Source organism: Quercus robur, chromosome 5, assembly GCF_932294415.1.
Source record: "Quercus robur chromosome 5, dhQueRobu3.1, whole genome shotgun sequence".
Lineage (NCBI taxonomy): Eukaryota > Viridiplantae > Streptophyta > Magnoliopsida > Fagales > Fagaceae > Quercus > Quercus robur.
The window spans coordinates 63,107,479-63,130,252 of record NC_065538.1 but is presented as its reverse complement, the minus strand read 5'-3'; the positions used below and the strand labels follow the sequence as shown (position 1 = coordinate 63,130,252).

The window sequence follows — 22,774 nt, the reverse complement described above, 5'->3', positions numbered from 1 at the left end:
TAAGTTACAAAACTCTTGGTAAAGAGGTTAGAATTAAATTTGTACTTACAATAAGAACTACTAAAATTTTACATCATGATGATAAGGTCATGATAAGGTAAAAAAAAAACACATATGTAAGAAAATTATACATCCTAAACTTTGAAAAAAAAAAGTGTGACACTATCAAGAGATCCATAATCCATCCAAGTTCATAACAACCAAATTGAAGCTTGATAATAAGCTTCGAACCACTTGTAACCACATTGAGTAGGTAAAAATTTAAAAAATCTTCAATAAACATCATGGAATATTTTCTAACATTCAATAGGTTGAGTAGGAATTAATTAGGACAAATTTCTAGCAACAACCTTCACTGCATTTGTTTTGATAAAAATTTATTTCTAGAAAATATTTCCCCAATTTTAGGTGTTTGTTGCGATTGAAAATGCTGGTTAACCTAAAATATTTTCAAGTTGATTGTAAAGTAAAGGCTCATTGGGAGTAAAACGTTTTACATTTGTATTTTCGGTCCAAATATTTTACGCATCAGTGATCAAACAATACAAAGCAACCTATCATTTCAGCCCCTTAACACCCCTAATCCCATTGATTCTCAAGAAAATCAAGACCAAAAATGTAAGAGAAAACCAGCATAAAAATCTGGTTTGGGTTTGTAGAACTTGTATATGGCATTTTGTTATGGAGTCTTGAATTGTGATACAAAATTTGTGTATGAAGGTTGATGTTGATAAAAAGAAAAATATATATTTTTTCTTTTCTTCTATTTTTAATTTTTATTATTATTAATTCTACAAATATTTTTAATGCAAGAAATTTAAAAAACCTACTTTGTTTTGGGCATTAACAATTATCACCTAACAACATTGACAGGAGAACTAAATTGAATAAAGAAAAAGTTAAAGAACTTAAATGAATCAAATTAAAGTTACATAACTTAATTGAATTTTAGGCAAAGTTAGATGTTGTAAGTTGTAATATGGCTTATAAAAAATTCTAATGTATATGTTATGTTTATGTTATGCAGTTTATATTTAAATATTGTATTCAAAACAAATGTTTCTTAATTTTCTACATTCTTAATCCTTTAGGACTTTTAAAATGGTATATATTATATATTAGAATTGAGTAGCATCTCATGGGGGAAAAACATTACAAAAATTTAATTATAAAAAAACAAAAAGGCATTGAGCATAGATATAAAGTAGGTGCTTTTTTTTTTTCTTTGCCATATGTTTTTGAGTGTTTGGATTGTAAACAAATTTTAGTATTTGAAAATCATATTTTGCTTACATGTGTCTTATTTAATGTTATTGTATTTCACCTGTTTTGACATACAAAAAAAATTTACATGTTTTAATTGCTTTACAAGTGTCATATACATCGTAGAGGATGATCATAATATACACTCTCAAATTGCTTATTTTCTAGGCTTTTTGCCCTGTGGCTGTCCTTTATAAATTTAAGCAATTATATGCTTAAAAGGATTCCATCATGCATTATATTTGATCTCTCTAAGTTAAGATTTTAGAAATTTCAATCCCAATTCTATTAAGTTTGTGATTTTAGTTTAGTTGAGATTTTTTAATAATAAGGCTACTTGGCAAGCCATGTGAGAACCTAAGTGGCATTAATAATAATAGTATTTTAATATCACCGTTAGTGTGTCTGCTTTTCTCTATCCACCTCTTGACGGCAACGACTATTTTAACATAATATAAAAAGGTTATGGCCTAAACTGACACATTTTAAATATTAGATCGAATTTTTATGTTGGAAAAAAAATTGAATGTTTATATTCATGTTTATGTTTATTAAGTGTTTATTTAAATATTGTATTCAAAACAAATAGTTCTTAATTTGCTACATTCCTAACCCTTTAGGCTTTAGGATTTAAAAAAATGCTATATTAAATGTAAACATGATATGGTAGAATTGGTTAAATATTTTATTAAAAATAAATAACAACAAAATATTTAAAAATAAAATTACGTTGAGCACAAATGTAGTCCAATAGTTGAAAATCATCAAACTTTATCTTGGTGTGAAAATTAGTTTGAACCCTTTTCCTTCTAAACCCCTAAGCACTTTGTGCATGGGAAGGTGCAAATTCAACTATAAGACCCTTGGCGAACTGTTTTGAACTTTATCATAATAGTTTTGAAAATCCTATTCAACTAACATTAGACTAACACTAGACTTTTTGTTAATATCAACTTCTTCAATGTGGAGTGTAAATATATATATCAAATAATTCATAATGAATACTTACTATATGGTTTTTTTCTCTATTATTTTCTTCTTTTACCTACAACCTTGCAAGTATGTATTTGTTTACTCTAATTATTTTTCCATTAAATTGAATAAGTTTTGGGTATTTTTTGTCTTTTGTTTAACCTAATTTGCTTAAGTTTTATCCAATTTATATGATTATGGTTTGAGAATCAATTATTAAATATGCTTAGACATGATTTTTTAAATTATTTTGTGTTTTATGACATGGGTTCCAATGGTGATCTGTTGCTTTCATCCTCTCAATTTTGATTTAGAGAACAACCTTCATTTTAGCTTATTATTAAGCATGTCTTGATATAAATTTGATGAATTGTTCATAACAATTTGATTTTTTTCCCCAATTGAAATAGCTTTGGCTAACTATTAGAGTTTTACACTTTGACCTATAGAAGAAGGCTGTCTGTCCATTTAGTTTTTTATTTCATTTTTATAAATCATTAAATATGGCCTGACATGATTTTTATTAATCGTTAAATTTTCTAATAAAGAAAATTGACAAACAAGAACAAGGATACACTAGAAATATAGTCTACAAAGAGGTATTCAACAATCTCCCAAAGATACAAAATTCTTATTAGAGCACAATTGGTATGTTACAAAATAATAATTTTTTATTTAGGTGTTATCATTTTATATTTGATAGTTATTATACCAATACAATTTATTCCTTTTTATTATAATAATTATTTACTTTGTTATTGTTTATCAGATAAAATATATATTGTATAAATTTAAGCTAAAACCGTGCAACACACGGGCCTTTACCTAGTATATATATATAAAGTACCACACACCTTGGTGCGATGGTCACTTTATAGGTATAAGTGCTTGTGGGGTGTGGGGGGTAAAGGCCGGGGTTCAAGTCTCAGAAGGGAGTTTCACACACATATACACTTAAATTAAGCTAGAGTAGAATTTCTATCTTGTATAAAAAAAAGTATATATATATATATATATATATATATAAAGCAGAGACCTCATGTGGGAAAACATAAGGCTCTACCATGTGGTGCTCCCTTTGACAAGAAATTTGTTCACATAAATTCTTTACTCAAGTGACACATCTGAGATAAGAACTAATTAAAATTCAAAAGATGATTCCCATAAAAAAAAAATTCAAAAAATAAGAACTCTTTATTTTCTTAGATTCATTGTATCAGGACATTTTTCAAATGCCACATTATAGATAAGGACTTTTTATTTTCTTGGGTTCATTGTTTCAAGACATTCCTCTCTCCCACAAAGCACAAAACCTTTTGTGTTTCCACTCACCATTTTCACCTTTTGCACTTCTTCTATTTTATATAGACCTACCCATAGTCTCATCTTTATGCCATAGGTTAGGTGCTTTTTGATATTGTTTTAGCCCTCATAATTTCTTGGTTTCTTTGTCATTTTTTACTACTATTTAAAGTAGTATTGGTATGAACCTCGACCATAAAAGTAAAAAATGATGATTATTTTGGAGTTTTCTTCGTTGTGAATTGAGATTATCTCAACTTTAATTGCAACCTCAAGTATAGTAGCAGTTATTCAAGAATAGTGTGCAAATGGTGCACAAACCACAATCATATTGTTAGTTCTGTCCATCAAAACTATAATTAAGTAGTTTTTCACATAATTTTTATGTTCTTTCTCATGTATCTTTAACGTATAGTACTTATCCGCCTGCATCTTTTTGATTACTTCTGTTAGTGTTGTTAATTATAGTTGTTGAAGTTTGTTAGAATTAGTTTCAAATTATTTAATTTTTTGTTACGGTTTTGATATACGATTGTAAGTAAATTAGTGTGCTCTACATCTCTATATAAAGACAAAGTTCATTTGTAAAATTAATAATACAGGATTAGTTCTCCCAATTTTTAGCTTTTACTTTTCTTGAATTTTAGTATTCTCTTTGTTTTTTTTTTTTTTTGTTTTTTTTAAAGGATATAAAATAAATAGAAGTATGTTTAGCCAAATTTTCTTTGTTTGATTACGTTCTCTTTATGTTGGTACCCAAATAACTTTGTTTCATTTAGATTATGAACATAGCGTTTGAGATTGGGGACATGGGATTTGGTGATGAGAATGAAGTGGTTGAGGAAGTGTTCAGTTTTAGAAATAAAGTCTACCTTTTTATCTAGATGTTATTTTATAAATTTAAATATTAAATTTATAATATGGTATAGACTCCTATAAATTTTGGAAACTACTTCTAGTATAAGGAAAAATTATAAAATATGAATTAAGAAAATTAAGTTTCAAAACATTCAACAGTATTATGGAAAACATCATAAAACTATATAACAAAATGATTATTATATATGGGTCTTAAAAACATAAAAATTATTTTCAACCGAAATTACCAAGCATCCACGCATTGTGCGGGAAATTATCTAGTATTTTATAATTGTTAAGATGACAAGCTTTTAATGATAAATAATAAGATGATATCATTTGTAAGTTATGAGAACCAATAAAAACTTACTAACTCAAATGTTATAAAAATATTATGAAATTGGTGAGTTTATAGCATAACTCTATTCAAAGTTTCAGACATATCCCTACTAGAAAAGTAGGAATCTATGACCATGTGTTGATAGTTTTTTTTTTTTTAAATTATTTATTTATTTATTTATTTTTTAGGATAGATATGATAGTATTTCAATTTATAATGTTTGCTCCATGACGATTGCTTTTTATCATCGGGCCAAGACACCAATTTTTTTTAGTGTAGATGTCAAACCCCATATTTCTATTTGACGACAAGAAACTTTAGCAATTAAGCTAATTGTAATCCACAACCAAGTGTTGATAGTTCCAAATCTAAAGAGTCACCACTAGCCTATTGCCCAAAAGATTGGGGAATATGTGTAGGTGTAGCGTCGCAACACTAGTCCAGTTAGCAAGAGTCCAATGGCATTTGCTAAAGGTATGTGGTCCTGGCTGAGATACCATTCAACACCATTTAGAAATTGGAAAGGAACCCGTTAAGAACCATACAGATAATTGCAGTTGAACCTATATACCTATACAAGTATAAGCATCCAAATTGTTCGTGATCAAACTTCCTTAGGCACTTATACTTTACTAATGTTCAATTTCTTAGTAATAAGGATTCATATGGGTTATAGGTAATGGAAACAAAGTGCTACTTTGGTTTGATTAAACTGGCTTTTAATTGGGCCCATCTAAACCTGTTTATCCAGGACTACTGTAGCTGATTTATTATCTCCTCAAGGATGGGATTAGTACAAAGATTTAATTTACCTCTATTCCTAACAAAAGTATTACTTGTAATTTGGATTGTATCTAATAAAATGTAATTTAAATTGATACTAATGAACTTGATTTTGGATTGCAGATCCCTATTAGGGCAGCCATGGAAGGTGATAATTAGGCATATCTTGAGGGAAGCCAACTTGTTGACTCTTTGTTTTGGGACTCTATGGACTTCTCTACTGCCCAGGCTTATAATTAAGTAGTGTGTTTTAACTTTTAAGCACATTTTAGACACTGATCTCGTGCTTACTCTAATTGCTACTTTCAGTTAATATATCCACCTTTTGAAAATTGAACCATATGAAGCCTGGGGATCTTTGCAGATTGGCTGTGTAAGGGTTTACAATGTAGTAAGTTAATACGCGTTTGAAACATATAAGCAAAATTCAAAGACTCACTTTACAAGTCTTTGTGCTGGATGAGTTGGACAGAAAATGCCACATAAATCTCGAGTCCTAAAGACTTGATTTCTAAAAAGCACAGCTGAGTCTCTAACGATCTGATGACGAAGAACCAACGATCTGACGACGATGAACAGCAACGAAGAACAGATTTGAGTGGGCGATTGGACGATCTGAACGACGAAGATAGGAGCGATCTGACAATGAAGAACAACGACAAAGAATAGAGGAAGAACAGATCTGAGTGGGCGATTGAACAATCTGCCCGAAGAACTCAAAAAATCGTGAGGAAGAAGAAGTGAAAGAAAGAAGAAGTGAAAGAAAGAAGAAAGAAGGAAACCCAGCAGAAAGAAAGATCCACAACAAAGAAGAAGACCCACTGTGTAGTTCATGATCTCCATGGGTGCCGTTCACGATTTGCAGACTATGGTGCAGTTCACGATCTCTTCTTCTTCTTTTTTTCTTCTTCTTTTCTTTTTCTTCTCCGCGGATCTCTTCGTGTAGTTGCATAGTCTGGAACTCGAGTTCCACGTGGAATTTTTATCCACGTCACCAAGTTAGAAGTCTGGAACTTGAGTTTTAAAAACTCAAGATGCTAGTTTTCTACTTCCTTTTGCGCCTTGTCAAATAACAAAATTCTTCTAATAATAAAGTTAAATGGAAAAAAATTCTATGAAACCCACAACTTATGTATAATTGTAGATCCAGTTAGTTCAACTGGTAAAATCTTATTATTATGAAAATTTAAGAAAAATTATTATTATGACCTTAGAACAAAAGATAATACCATGCAATTTTTTTTCCTGATTAATTTACAGGCGTATAAATTAATTTTTTTAAAAAAGATTTTATATTTATACTCCCTCTAAAACTCATTATGTACCAATAATTAACACCTTTTTACATAGTACATCTTTCCATATAAGTTGCCCATTAAAATTAATAAAAATCGATTGGATTTAACCAAACTGCTGCTATTAAAAAAAAAAAATGAAAACACAAAAAAGGTACTAGAGCTAGTGTACATAAGGTCAGGTGTACAGAAATAGTGTGACATATAGAGGGTGTTTGGTTATTGATTTCAAAACATATTGTTTAGTGTTTAAACACTAAACAATATTGTTCAAAAACAAAAAAAATATGTTTGGTCATTGATTTCAAAAAGTATTGTTTAAAAAATATTGCTCAAAACATATGTTTCAAACAATAGTTTTTGAAATCAGCTTGGGAGTGATTTTGAACAACAAAAAACATTGCTGAGTGGCATTTTCGTAATTAAGGTGAACAGTACCGGTCAGCTTTTTCACACACAGTGAACAGTACCGGTCAGCTTTTAAACAATATTTTATATTTTTTTTGTACTTTGCTGATTTAAAAAATATTTATTTTGTACTTTATTCAGCTTTTTTTTACCATCTAACACACACATACCAAACACATATTTTATGTTTTTGAACAGGTATGAGAGATACTTAGTTTGAACAGGTATGAGAGATACATCACAAAAAATATGGAGGTTGCAGCACTCACTACTGTGTGAGAAATAGGTAGTGCTATGAAGCCTGTTAACTAAAACAGAGACATTGTGCCCTACATTTCAATATGGTCCCAGTCTATAGATCTTTCATCAATATCATATTCTGATTGTTGAAGTCTGTTCCGAGCTAACCTGCTCATCACAGAAAGACCTGAAAACGAGGACAACAAAAATGTTAGAGATCAAAACTTGAAACATAAAACATAAAACATATTGTGGTATGAATTTCTTCTGGATTTCATGCACAATCTAGTGCCAAGATAAATTACATCCTTGATTAAAAGATGAATTCTACTTGGTACAACCACCTAAAGGCCAGAAATCTCTCAAAAACATTTGCAAAAGATCATGCGACGTGAAACATTTATTGAAACTACAAGACATGCCAATTAGCAGCCAAAGGAAAAGATGACCAAAACAAAAGTTTTAAATTTAAAATGTATAAGAATGTAGACTAATTTAACGGAAAAACATCAATTGAATCAGCAATCATGACTGTAGCAATGCTGATTTTAGGAAAAACATCATGGGCGTATTAGGTGTTTCTAGGAAATGCTGATTTTCTTTTTCTTTTTTTTTTTGGCTGAGAGTTGAGAATTATAATTGCATTTATTCTGGGTATCACATTTATGTAACCAAAATCAGTTGCCCACAACCACAAGTTTTAGATCTTAAAACTAGTTTAGACATCATTCATGCTGGACACTCACACCCCAACTAATAAAACTAAGCAAAACTAAAAATAACAACGAAAAAGATAGATAAAATCCAAATGTATAAAATGCACCGATTTAGTAAATACATGCATGTATATATCCACCAAATTAAATGAGAGAGGCTCATGAAAATGGATGATGGAACCAGGGATTTCAATTGTACCTTCAACCATCCGGTAAAGAGCTGACCACCATCCATCTCTAGAGACCTGGTATTGATCAAGCGATTCTTCAATTACTTTGTCGTGCTTTCCTTCCAAAACTCCCCGTAGAGTTATTACTGCATCCTTTGTTTTCTTCAGGATGCTATTCTCATCTTCGATTTCCAAACGTTGAAGGTCATTCTGTGACGAGGTGAGGCTAACAGCAAGGGCAAACTGGGCAGCAGCAGCCCATCGAGAAGAGGCCAGCCATCTCCTCTGTCCATCTACTGCCTTCTTCTCTCCTTTTCCCATCTTGTTTTCTCCTTCCCCTCCAAGTACTAAGCTACGTAAGTATTGAGCATTTGCAGCCCCTGTACTTTGAACCATCTTCGAGAAAGCACTTCCTTCGTTTGACAGAAGTTCCTCAGGAGTATCATATTCTAGAACCTGAAAGGCACAGAAATTCTGTATTAACCCAAAAAAAAAAAAAAAAAATGAAATCAAAGACTGAAGTTCAAATTAAACCAGATTTAAATAACTCTCTGGATTCTCATGTTTGACTCATGCAAAGTTGCAGTATTTATCTTCTCATCAAACAGAACTATTCTTCTCATAAAAATAAATAAATAAACAACACATGGAAGAAAGAAATGAGCCGGCAAAGCTCTGAACATTAAAGGCATACCTGACCAGCATCAAGCAGAATTATCCTGTCACAGTCGATAATGGTATTCAGTCTATGAGCAATAATGAGCATTGTACGTGATTTAAATTCTTCTCGAATAGTTTTCTGAATAAGAGAATCAGTTCTAACATCAACAGCTGCGGTAGCCTCATCAAGAACCAGTATCTTTGATCTCCGCAACAGTGCTCGAGCAAGACTCAATAGTTGCCTCTGTCCAACACTGAAATTCTCCCCTGCTTCCGAAACCTTCACCAGTACACAAGGAATGTCACGCTAGTTAACAGTAACATTTTGCTTTAAGTTATTTCAAAGAAGGATAATATAAAACATTTCTATTGATTATTATGGCTATGAATCTCACAGATTCGGCTATTTTAGTCAAATGAAATACTAAAGACCATCTATTGATGGAAAAGGGAGGGTAGAAACATATCAAACAATCAAATCATCCTGAATGGAGAACTTATGAGACATTGTTTCAATCACCAGAAAAAGATTGAGAATTTACCTCAGCATCCAGACCAAAAGAATTCCTTCTGATAACATCCTTCAAATGTGCCCTCTCTAATGCCTCCCAAAGGTCAGCATCATTGTGTTCATTGAAAGGATCAAGATTAAATCTCACAGATCCTAAACAATGAAATAAGTTCAGATTAGAATAAAACATACTTCATCATTTCTTTTTTATCAATCATAATATTCAACTTGGAAAGCAAAGACTCATTGGTACAATATTTGGAAGTTCAAGGCATCGGTGAGAATATGAGTAAACATTCATTAAAAAAAAAATGATATATAGTTGTAATGTACACTGAATAACCCACAATCAATAAGTTGTACTTAAAAACATCCTTCATCTTTTCCTAGCCATCAAGTATACCACTTGCGTCACCATCCAAGACCGCCATATTTCAAATCAGTAAACATATGATACAGCAACTGAATTGTTAAGGCCTTTTCTTCTTGTTTTTGACAATGGTAATATAGGTCAAGAACAAAGTTCAGCCAGATTTGGCTGATTTTCTTCAAAGACAAAAAAGATGGATCAATCTAAGACCAAGTCTCAAAAACTCCCCCTTTGCTTGAAATGTGATAGATTCAAAGAAAGACCACAAGATCACTTTTCAGTCTCCTTAGCTAGTTGCCCAGGCACTACCAATTGTGAATTTGGCAAATGTGGAATTCATCCAAATCAGTCAAACCATGCTCGGATGCTCCCTTAGAATTCACCATATATTTTAGTATAAATAACAAATTCTTTTTGAGAGCTCCAAAGCAGAATAGACTAACATCAAACTGACAAACTCATTGCATTGCTGTCACCAAATATTTATTTAAGTAGTTTACAAGATTAATTAAACATGTATGCAGACATTAATGATACAAATGTTATCATATAAAAAACCTAATTTACCTACGGGGTAATAAATATTACTCCCCAGGTCCTAATTAACTTTCCAAACTGAATATTTTATTGTGGTAATCCTTTTCATAAAATACCCTTAAGAGCTCAGGATTCTTGCCAGTTTTCCTTTCCATGTTTGACTAAACCAATGGAGGAGAAAATAAAAATGTGACAGGAAACAATTGAGCATTATGACTAAAAAGAAAAACTGAGCATTGGGACTTGAAAGTTGGAAGTGTTATGGCTCCATGCCAAACAAAGCATTAGGGCATTACAACTAAAAAAAGAAAGAGAGAGAAGTGAGCATTGGAAGCCCTCTCTCTGACATTGAAAACCATGCTGACATCATCATAGAAAATTGAGTGTGTAAGACAGATTTTATATTTCCATAATGCTAGGGACAACTTTTATCACAACAAATCTCACAAGTGCTAAAATGGTTGACCATGAGTGGTGGAGAAAGAATGATGGGTCCATGAGTGTCAGTTGTGTCCACCACTCACAGTCAACCACATTAGTAATCGTAAAATTTGTAAAGTTGTGTCCATAGCATTACTGTATTTTTTGATTTTTTCTTCAAATGTGGGAAGTTTTGTGAGAAAAATGGTTTATTTTAAGGAAGCTTCATGTATTTTTGGACAAACCCAAAAAGGTAAACATATCCTTATTGTGCAACAAAGGAGGTATACACTGACACCAAAATATAATAATTTTAAAATACTTTGTTTTTTGTTTTCAAGGGTATACTTTGAACCCATAGAATCATTCCCAAAATGGATGTGACTTATCCTATGTCAAGACAAGTGCTGTCACACCTTTACAACTAACCAGATCCTATTCATATACAAAACAAAAAATATATACGAGTTCTGCATATATAAACATTTTCCAACACTCTCCATCAGGTTAATTATTGGAGAACAGGTCCAATGAAAAGAACCCTCAACAGAATCACACCAGAAGTGTTTACCTCATCAGACAAAACACAGTTAAAATGGGTAGAAAAGGCAATGCCTAAACCAGTCACATACCGTTTCATAAGTCTACCTCCAAGTTCAAAACTAAGATAACAAGGGTTTATGGAATTTATCATTTAATCCAACCATCTAAAACTCACTTAAGTTCAATTTGAATGGATGTTCGTCTAAAAATACAATAAGAAAGGCACCAATTATAAGATCACGTCTGTCAATGTTGTTATTAATTTTGATGATGCTAATAGAACCAATGAGCCAATCCTTCAGCCGGGTCAACCTCCAGTTTGGTTTTGATAACTATTCCAATTTCACAATGGATAGTGACTATTGTCTTACTTGTTAGCTTTATATATTGGATTATTAACATGATTAGGACATGGATCTGGACACTAAGGTATTCTTATATTACCAGCTGAAGCTCCACTAAGCTCACTCTTGATCTGGTCAAAAGGGTTTAGAATGGGAAACAATTAAAACAATTTGAGTCACTTTATGAGAGTAGTAAAAGAAACTCATTCTTCACATTATAAACTTATCTTGGAACAACAAATCCATCAAACATTGTCATTAAGAATAAGAGAAAACCGTATTAAGTCAAATAAATGAGGAAGAGATTGGAGAACCAACCAAGTACACTAAGCAGTCATCCCAATATAAAGAAAGATTGGGGTGGTGTACCTGAAAAGAGAACTGGTGATTGTGGTATGATTCCAAGAACTTTACGTAGATCTCTGAGTCCAAACTTTGCAATGTCATAATCATCAATCAAAATTCTACCTCTTTCCAGTTCTACAATGCGAAATAAAGCATTGAGCATGCTAGATTTCCCTGCCCCAGTCCTTCCAACAATTCCCACCTTGTCAGTTGGAAAAATTGTGAAAGACAATCCATGCAAGACTGGAGGAAGTTCAGGCCTATAACGTAGAACAACATCCTCAAACTTGATGGATCCAGATGAAGGCCATCCAGGAGGGGGGCAATTGCTCTCAATAATAGGTGGCGCCTCTGGGGGCAAATCTATATATGTGCCAACCCGCTCAACTGCATTTAAACTATTCTCAGCCATACTTGCAAGTCTCAGTACACTAGTCAACAAGCCCGTAATGTTTAAAGCATAACTAAGAAGAAGACCCATGATGGATGCAAATGCCTGCTGGTTTTCTGCCCTCCCATTCTGCATTACAGCGAAGGTTGCAGTAAACCATATCATGAGGCCTCCCAATGTTTCCAAACGGATGGCAAGCCAGCGGTTTCCACTGAAGTTCACAAGGGTAAATCTAATGTTGTTGTCCACAGATTTCCCATTGATGTCTGCCATCCGATCATAAGCTTTGTATGCTCGAATAGTTGATAAACCATTCAGTGCTTCTCCAAATTGGGCATAAACAGGAGATCTGCTGATCGAGTCTAAGCGCTTTACTTCACGTGCTGTGCTCTGAAAGAAAAAAAAATGATGCCCACATTAATAAATATCCATTGCAATCCGCAAAAATTAAATAATGCACACCACTAGAAATATGTATCAACTGCCAAGGACACAAATCTAATCCAATTTATTTGATCTCTGGGGGACTTGGAATTACCACCAGCCTTTTGAGCCAAGTGGTACCTTTCCTCATCATGGGGAGAAAAGGAAGTGTTATGGATTCCACCATGGGAGGGGAGGGCTTGGAGTGGGGGATTGCTGTGTTTGTATGCAAAATGGAAAATCAATGGTTGCACCAGCAACACGGTGACTTGCTACATGTTGGAGAACTTACTAAGACACAAGGAAAGAATAAGAGAAAAGAATATACAACCTCCGAACAAATTTTAATCAATGAGACTTTTGAGTTCACCTGAATGTTTACAATTTGTTTATAGAGAATCAAAGAAACATTTGTGGCATCCAATATTTTCTGTTGCCAACAAACTTCAACTTTTTCATTAACTAAAGCGACATTTCTTAATTTACACAACATGAATTTGATCTATCACTCCATATTTTTAGAATACGATTTTTGACTTGCATAAAAATGAAGAGCAAGAACAGGAATTTAAGCACTCACACACCTGGTAGTATAGGTAGGCCGCGTAAAACAAAACCAAAAGTGGCATTATGGCCCATAAAGACATGGTGCTCACAATTCCTATCAAGATGAAAGTGGAAAAAAGCTGTGACGTCTGGCCAAGAAACATAGTCACAAATGGTGCAACATTCCGATCAATGTCTCCTAGGTCCTTTGCAAATCTATTGATAATGCGTCCAAGCGGATTGGTTTGGAAGAAGACCATTGGTGCTCTTAATATGGCGGTAAGCATGGCATCATGCAACCTTTTGGCAGCATAAAGACTTGATATGACCAACCAATAAGAATTCGCCAATGTCAGCAAAACCTGAAACCAGAAAAGTATGATAAGCAAAGAGAGATTTAAATTTCTTCTCCAGACAGAATCAGACAAATTATAGTATGCAGACATACACATCCACCTTCTCAAAGTAGCTGGACATAAAACGACTAAGCTAACAAGAAAAAAGGGGCAGCATCTGTCAGAAATGAATAAATAGGAAAGTTTACAGCTTTGAGCCAATTATCATTTTACGGTACTTATACCTGACTAAATGATAAAGCTGCATATATCAGGTTATAGTAACCAGGATTGTAATCCATTGACATGCCTGAATTAGTCCAATGGCTTAACCACGTGCTACTTGAAACTCGCAGAGATTCAGTCAAGACATAGCATGTAAAGAGTATACAAACCACCCATAGGCCTCCTAATGCATCCTTGTACCTGTACCCAAGAAATTGAATCAAATCTATGTACAAATGAAACAAGATGAAATAGAAAAAAGAGCCATGAAAAACAGGTTTAGCTGATAGGTCATCAGTACCTTAGTTTTGGATTTTATTAAACTCGCCAATGTCAACAGAAACCCATTCAGCACATGTTTTAGCCCATATAATAGCAATCCTTGGAGAGATCCAATCTTGATTCTCCCCTCATTCCTATTATTATTATTTTTAATTTTTTATCATTCTTATTTATCTCAATCCTTTAATCTATATTGTTTTATATGTTTTTATTCTGTTTAGATCATTATTTGATTGAATGTTTATTATAGATTAAGTGAGATCACGTCAAAAAACAACTGCCAATTACTTCTAGTTTCCAATTCATATGCAATTTCTGCTTGAATTGGATTCCTTAAAAATTATGAAGCTTCCAATGAATTGCATTTTTGACGTATAGTTTTTGAAATACTACTTTTCACGCTATTGGATATTCTGGGATACTAGTCCTTGAAAGCTATAAAAAAGGAAATTTAAATGTAGTTCAGATTTAGAGGGAATATGTTAATACATTTATAAACAGAAGCACTACAACCATGTTGCAGTTGGAACCAGAATTCTTTTCCATACTTCTTAAGATATAATAAACTGCCAAGGTTTGTCAAGATTTTAAGGGCAGCACCGCAGCACCAAAATCATAATTCATTATCTGTAAGGATGACTACATAGTCCATTGAACAATTCAAATTGTTGCCCTTTTTTTGGGATGAAAAAGAAAAAATTAGAATTTTCTTTTGCTATAGTAAAACTTACGTGTAAAAGTTATATAATTGATGCATATAAGTGAATGTGACGTTTTGTTACCTAATCAAGACTTTCAAACTGACAACACCTGTTTCCCGCTCTTCCTGCTTAATAAGAACAGATTTTCCTTCTTTCCGTTTATTTGTATGGTTTGCATTCTTTGAAAAGTCATTAACAACCCCGTTTGTAATAGGTTTCGAAGAGGTCATATTATCAATATCATCCTCTTCCTTTTGTTCCTCATACTCTTCCATCTTACCTGCATTTTCCATTAGCTTTTGGAACAGTATGCCATTACTAGAGAGCTCCTCAAATGTTCCCTCCTCTTTCACCATACCTTCATGGACCAGAACGATTCTATCAACTTGTGAGAGAAAATGCAGCTGATTTGTAACAAGGACTCTAGTCTTCCCTCTTAGTTCTCCCTTAATGCATTTATCGAAAACCTGATGAGTATTGGCAGTGCAAATTAGAACAGTATAAGAGAATATTAAAGAATAGTTCAACTAAAACTCTTACAAGGCAAACATGGTTCTATTCATTGTTTTTTTCTTTATTAATGTAATTCATAAATAAGCATATATATATATATATATATGTAACACCCAAAAAAAAGGAATATAAATGGTGTCAAAATCATCTGATAATTCAAAAAATAATCACAAATAAAGATTTAATCTCAATAATAGACAGGTCAGCAACACTGCAAACACACATATTTCAATCTCAATAATGCTTATGGCTAATGAAAACAAAAGTTCTAGAAGTCAGCCTGCCAGATGGCATATTGTTTACTTCCATTTCGTGATTTTCCATACTAAGCCCAAAAAACCCAAAAGGCAAACTTAAAGAAAAATCTAACTTTAAGGGCCCATAGTTGAAATAAAAAGGATGGCCTAAACAACAACAATAACAACAAAGCCTTGGTCCCAAAACTATGGGGTTGACTATGGATCCTCAACAAATTAATTAAGGCCGTCACATGTATTTAGGATCCATTCGTGAAAAGTGACAAATTTTTCATTGGTCATCAACCTACTTCAACCCTCCTCCCTTGTTTAAGCTTGCAATCGGTTGTTAACAAAAAAATCTGACACTAGTAGATACCAACACAGTCGAAAAAAGTTGATGGCCCAAAATACTTTCTTTTTATTTTAAAATTGGCCCAAGACCATGCCTAACAAGTGTCCAGTCTGTTAAATATTATTATTAACAATGCGATGTGTTATATCATGTTGTGTATGCTAGAATGGATGCGGAAGAGGGAGCATAGAGGAGGAACACTGAGAACACGAGGGTTACGTGGTTCAGCCTTACGGCCTACATCCACGGAGGAATCCCTTAAGGGCTACATCTTTATTGTATGAGAGTGTAGTACAATAACCTCCTGTGTTACAATGAACCCTAACACGAGTATATATAGGCGACTAAACCCTAGACTACTAGTACAAGCAGGAATGGGCTTGGGCCTATAATATTGGGCTAATATGTCTAATATATATCTCTAACACCCTCCCTCAAACTCAAGGCGGAAGCTTGATGAAGACTTGAGGTTGGATAAGCATGAGAAGATCACTTGAAGATGCCTTGTAGAATGCCTTTGAAGAAACCACAATGAAGAATGTGCCAATTGTCCAATTTCGAAGCTTCAAATGAAGAAACGGAGGCCAAAATCGGAATCTACGCGAAAAACTGAGCCAGATAGGCCCTTTTGGAAATTTTGACTTTTGGTCAGAGGTCAACGCAAAAAGTCAAAGTCAACTGGTCCAGGTCAAAGTCAACAGTCAAAGTGCTCATGGGTCAGATCCGGGTGGTCCGGGTCGGGTCGGTCCGGGTCAACGGTCAGCTAGGTGACGTGGTGATGACGTGGACGACATTGCTGACGTGGCTGATGACGTGTCGCTGACGTGGACTAGGGCTGATGTGGCATGCTGACGTGGATAGGTGACGTCATCCGGTGACGTCACACGTCATTAGCAGCAGCTCTTCGGCGCGTGTTCTATTCCACCGGCGCGTGTCTGGAACTTCCGAAGGCGCGTGCAAGGGAGATTGATGCTCGGACTTCGGTGGTTTGGCAGATCGGCGAGCTACGAGTCCGTCATGGCGGCGTGTGTAACCATAGGAGAATCTGACCCTGTGAAATTGGCGGCGGCGCGTGGAGAAGTCGCTAGAAACTGCGCTAGCGCGTGGTGGCGCGTGAAGCGTCGTATGACCACCAGATTCTCAGGCCAAGTGGATCGGTGGACGACAAGGCCGGATTGGCGGCGCGTGTGACTGAGATCTGAGTTGGGAGTCGAGAATCTGCGGCGGCGCGTGTGAGTGTTCCAGGAGCCATTGTCGGCGCGTGGTGGCGCGTGCGGCTGCCGTTGGAGGTCGGGTTTCTGGGTTTTGGTCACGATATGCCGTGGAGCACGTCTGTGGTGTTGGCTTCATCAGGCGAGGCTTGGATTTGCGCAGATCTGATAAGGAGAGGCACGGATTGCTTGGGATTTGGACACAGCATAGGGCCATGGTGGCTGCGAGATGCCGTGGAGTCTAGATTCGGCAGAGAAATATGTGTGACTTCAGATGGTGGTATGCACGTGTGAATCTTCTTTGCTGTGTAGAGATGTTTGTTTGATGCCAAGAACGGAGTTTGGCTCTGATACCATGTTAAATATTATTATTAACAATGCGATGTGTTATATCATGTTGTGTATGCTAGAATGGATGCGGAAGAGGAAGCATAGAGGAGGAACACTGAGAACACGAGGGTTACGTGGTTCAGCCTTACGGCCTACATCCACGGAGGAATCCCTTAAGGGCTACATCTTTATTGTATGAGAGTGTAGTACAATAACCTCCTGTGTTACAATGAACCCTAACACGAGTATATATAGGCGACTAAACCCTAGACTACTAGTACAAGCAGGAATGGGCTTGAGCCTATAATATTGGGCTAATATGTCTAATATATATCTCTAACACAGTCAAAATTGTTTTTTTTTTCCCTTCAAAAAAGGCAGCCCAAACTAATAGGCCCAACCTGAGACTCCGCGTCCCAAACAAAAGTGGTTTACAGGCAGTTTTTTCGGGCCCCTCTATCAGCACATGGGGGAGGTGATCTTCATGCGACAGGGTCAGTTTGAGTGGTGGGCTTGTATGCAACCCGACTATGACCCCCCCTCCCTCCCCCCAAAAAAACCCTCACCATGATGCGGCAACCGTTTGCCCAACATTGCTTGGTCAAAAGTTCTCAATTTTTAGTGACATAGATATAATTAAATAAGCAATGAATAACTTTACTAGTAAAATAGTTCTCTGATAAGTTTTTACTGACTTTCTCATGAGTTATAAATATATTTTTTTCCAAAAAGGAGGGGGGAACATAAATACAAATGTTTTGTCTTTGTTTGTGCACTTGTGAGTGTGAAATTAACTCTTCTACTTCATATAATCTCATAGCATTCCAATCCATCCTACAATATAATAAGATTTTAGGAATCTAATCTATAATCCTGCTTACCACAAACCAAACATAAACTTTGTTAGAAAACATTATATGGCACCACTAGCTTTTAACATGACAATAGATTATATCATGTTATACATATAGCTCGAAATAGAATGTAGAATTAAACAAGGAACATAAATTTTAATGTGAATTAATATTCTCTAACATAGATATGTTACCTGTCGAGCCACGTGAGCATCCAAGGCACTTAAAGGGTCATCAAAGACATACACGTCAGAATCAGAGTACATAGCCCTGGCCATGGAAACTCTTTGCTTTTGCCCACCACTAATGTTGACACCTCTCTCACCAATCTCTGTAAGATCACCTCCCTAATTATTAAGCATGTAAAGCATATTAAATTTAGTCCACAACAGTTGAATAACATGTGACCTAAGAAGCACGGACACTCTAGAATCCCTAGCACATCCATGTCAAACATGCTAGGGACACTCGTGTGTGTGTCATTAGTGTGTAGAGAGGAAAAAAAATTATTTTCACTTTCAATATGTTTTCAAAAAATTTAATAGTTATTATTTATTATAAAAGCTTAAAACAAACATAAAATATCCCTATAAATAATAAAATATGCCCAACTATATTAGTTAAGTTTTTGAAATAAAATATACCCAAACATATTAATTAATTAACTGATTAATTTCCATATCCCCACAGCATCACACCCTAATGATTCAAGAATTGTCATGTTGTTGTATACCGTGTCATTTCCATGTTTGTGCTTCTAAGTATGTGACAGTATGCGACATTATACGACAACGTGAAAACACTTACAGGTAGTAGGTCAAGGTCATGCCGCAATGCAGTCACGTCAATTGCCTTCTCATATCTTGCTGATTGAAAAGCAGATCCAAATAAAATATTATCGCGTACCTACAAAGATTAAATTATGAAGGTCAGCAAATTCACATGAAAACAAGGAATGACCACAAGAGCTAAATTGATCCATCAAACCAGCCTAGCCATTTTAGTTTACGCAACAACAGAATTATCACTAATATCTCCATGATTCCAACAGCTAGGTTTGTAAGATTGACATGAAACCAATTGTATTTTACAATATCACATATATTTATATTACACTCATTGGTAACAATGTAATAATTCTTAAACTTACCGTTGCATTGAAAATCCATGAAACTTGTGGGACATACGCAACTGTTCCTCTCACAACAACACTAGCATTTGAGATTGCAGGAAGCTCCCCAAGCATTGCAGAAATAAGTGATGTCTTCCCTTCTCCAGTACTGCCAACAATTGCAACTAAGCTACCAACGGGTATATCCAAATTGACATCTGACAATGTAGGGCTCTCCGCCTGGTAAGAAAAAATAAACTTCAAGGACTGCTAGTTTCTAGACTTTTTTTTTTTTTTTTTTTTTTTATACGTAAATAAAGAGTTGGGTCCTACTTAAACAATGTTACATCATCTAATAACTTTTTATTGGGTTAACATTTTGAAAATGCCACCATTAGATTACATGTTCTCTATGTTCTTAACATGCATACAAAATTTTGTGCCAATTGAACTTTATTTACTATTAAATCCATAAACTCATCTTTGATGCATAATTTGAAATTATAAAAACTTGAACTTTAAACATGTTATTGATGATATAGTGACGGTTTGGATTCGACGTTTGCGTTTTCGTTTCAGCGTTTTCCTCTTTTTTTTTTTTTTTTTTTTTTTTTTTTTTTTTTTTTTTTCATTCACGCATTTTAGGGAGACAAAATTTACTGTTCACAACTGTAGCAGCACTGTTCATGGGACCCACAGCCACTTTATTCAAAAAAAAAAATTAAAAATGGGTCCCATGGTATTATTCACACATTTAGAAATTATTTTACTACAGTGTTTTCAGTTTTTAATTTTCAGTTTTAGCAAAAATAAGTTCAATCCAAACGGACCCATAGTTATTGATCTTTAATTGTCTTGAAATTTTGCAAGTATAGAGAATATACGAAGATGATGTAATCCAACTGTGGATTTATTAAAATTCATATTAACTAAAAAAAAATTAAGTAATGTAACATTATTTAAAGATATATTATGTGTGACTTAAATTCAACCCATAAATAAATAAATTCATTGAAAAAAAGTGCAATCCCAATAGTGTAATCCTAAGTTCCTAACACACAGGCCGTGTACAGAAAAGACACAAAAAAAGTTCAAAATCAAGAAACAGAAAAATAAAGGAAATCAGAAAAACAGCTAACTAATGTACAAAGAATCCATGAAATCTAGTAACCCCTCAACCAATAAGGATACAAGCGGCGAGAAGGAACCATAGAAAGTTTCCAGTATTTAAAATGTCACTAAGCATAAGACAAATGTGGAGTGATCATACAAGCAAGCAAAGCTTCAAGACAACAAATGGTTTTTTTTTTTTTTTTTTTTTTTTTTTTTTTTTACTTTTTTGATAAGTAAAAAAAAAAAAAAAAAAAATCAAATTAGGTTTCAAAACAACAAATGGTACTAATACAAACCAGCAAATAATGATAAACTCGTCATTGAGCTCTTTTAACAATGTTATGTAAGAAAGCATGATATCTACCACACTTATTTCATGTCATAATGTGCTAAATTGGAACAATATGAAGCATCAACATCCAATAAAGAGGCATCAGTGGCCTCTTCTCTTGAACGATTGGGAATAAAGGAATGGAGAAGCTGGGATGTTCATTTTACTCGGAGACCAAATGATTGGGAAATGGGTGGTGTGGATGAATTTCTTCGTACCTTGGGCTCAAATCTACCTCCCACTGAGAACGGAGATCGTATGCGATGGAAGTTGACAAAGAATGGGGATTTTGATATCCGATCATTTTACAATAAGTTGAGAAGCCCCTTGCCCATTATATTTCCTTGGAAAAGTGTTTGGAAGGTTAAGGCTCCTCAGTATGTTTCCTTCTTCGTGTGGACTGCTGTATGGGATAGGATCCTTACAGATGATAATTTGAGGGGTAGAGGGATGAATTTTGTCGACTAGTGTATCATGTGCCATAGTAATGGGGAGACGGTAGATCATTTGTTACTACATTGTGGTAAGACTTATTAGTTGTGGAGTTTGGTGTTTAGATCTTTTGGGTTTTCTTGGGTCTTGTCAAGATCGGTTGCAGATACTTTATTTGGTTGGTGGAATTGGCCTTGAAAGCATTTGTCTAGCATTTGGAATTTAGCTCCGTTATGCTTGATGTGGTGTCTTTGGAGGGAGCGAAATAGGAGGACGTTTGAGGATATGGAAAGTTAGGATGACCAGCTATTGGCTTCTTTCAGTGGCTCTCTGTTTGACTGGTTTAGGGCTTGGGGACTCACCTCTAGTGATTCTCTCCCTATGTTCCTTAGCTCTCTCTTGTGTAATTAGTATCTTTTCCTTTCTTTATCTCTATTCTCTTTCTTTTCCCTTAGTATTTTTCTCTCTACCTTATGTTTTTCTGCATTAGGTAGTGTTCTTGAATATATATCTTTATTACTTATCAAAAAATATATATATATATATATGAAGCATCAATCCAGCAATTACTATGCATCAATTGGCATTGCTGAAAGGAATGAAACTATCATTTTTACCTTGGTGCCTCAGGAAAAAGAATTTGAATCATCTGAATGCCACTTTTTCTTAGATGCAGTCACCATAGTAGCATGAATTACAGGTTACTCAAAATGAAAGCAATCATCAATTATCAGCAAAAGGCAAAACTTAATCCTAAATTAGTAATACGCATATCATCATAATATACACAGGAAAATTTGACAGTGGAAATTTGTGTGGACAAAAGCATAGGGGAAAATTTAAACACACAATAAACTTATTAGGAGGGATCAATTTTGGCAGATAGGTGTTGTATGTGTAAAAGTACTGGTGAAACTGAGGATCAACTGTTTATGCATTGCATAGCTGCCCATGACTTGGGGATAATATATTTTCATTGGGTAATGCCTAGAAGAGAATGGTGGATCAACTTTCCTCATCAATTTAGAAATAGATTTTTTTTCCAATCATATAATCTTTTACCTTTGGTAGATGTTCTCTCTCTCTCTCTCTCTCATACAAGCTTGTTATAAAGTCCATTATTATATAAATTGATAGACCCTCCTATCAATGCTGTGGAGATCCACGTTTTGAATTATGTTCCATACTGGCTGGTAGTTACAATACAGGAGCATAAACCAGTACTTAGCAACCCTTTATTTTGTATCAACTCAAATACCAGGCCGTACCGAGGTGTTCCAGGCATTTTGTTCTATTCCAACCATTCTG

General features: G+C 34.3%; 1 protein-coding gene across 2 annotated transcripts in view; it reads right to left on the bottom strand.

Annotated features, from left to right (window-relative positions):
- The window catches only part of LOC126726627 (ABC transporter C family member 2-like), a 106,162-nt gene that overhangs the window by 64,534 nt on the left and 18,854 nt on the right, over positions 1 to 22,774 (bottom strand). The window contains exons 18-28 of one of the 2 annotated variants that reach the window (XM_050431915.1): positions 19,630 to 19,830; positions 19,287 to 19,385; positions 18,674 to 18,826; positions 15,062 to 15,447; positions 14,018 to 14,198; positions 13,476 to 13,799; positions 12,102 to 12,858; positions 9,550 to 9,671; positions 9,042 to 9,287; positions 8,377 to 8,803; positions 7,331 to 7,648 (exon numbers count right to left, since the gene is read on the bottom strand). In XM_050431915.1, coding sequence (XP_050287872.1) covers positions 7,551 to 7,648; positions 8,377 to 8,803; positions 9,042 to 9,287; positions 9,550 to 9,671; positions 12,102 to 12,858; positions 13,476 to 13,799; positions 14,018 to 14,198; positions 15,062 to 15,447; positions 18,674 to 18,826; positions 19,287 to 19,385; positions 19,630 to 19,830 — 2,994 coding nt within the window. In that variant the 3' untranslated portion in view covers positions 7,331 to 7,550. Of the gene's footprint in view, positions 1 to 7,330; positions 7,649 to 8,376; positions 8,804 to 9,041; positions 9,288 to 9,549; positions 9,672 to 12,101; positions 12,859 to 13,475; positions 13,800 to 14,017; positions 14,199 to 15,061; positions 15,448 to 18,673; positions 18,827 to 19,286; positions 19,386 to 19,629; positions 19,831 to 22,774 lie in introns of those variants that run through there. The other variant, XM_050431914.1, reaches the window with a different exon arrangement.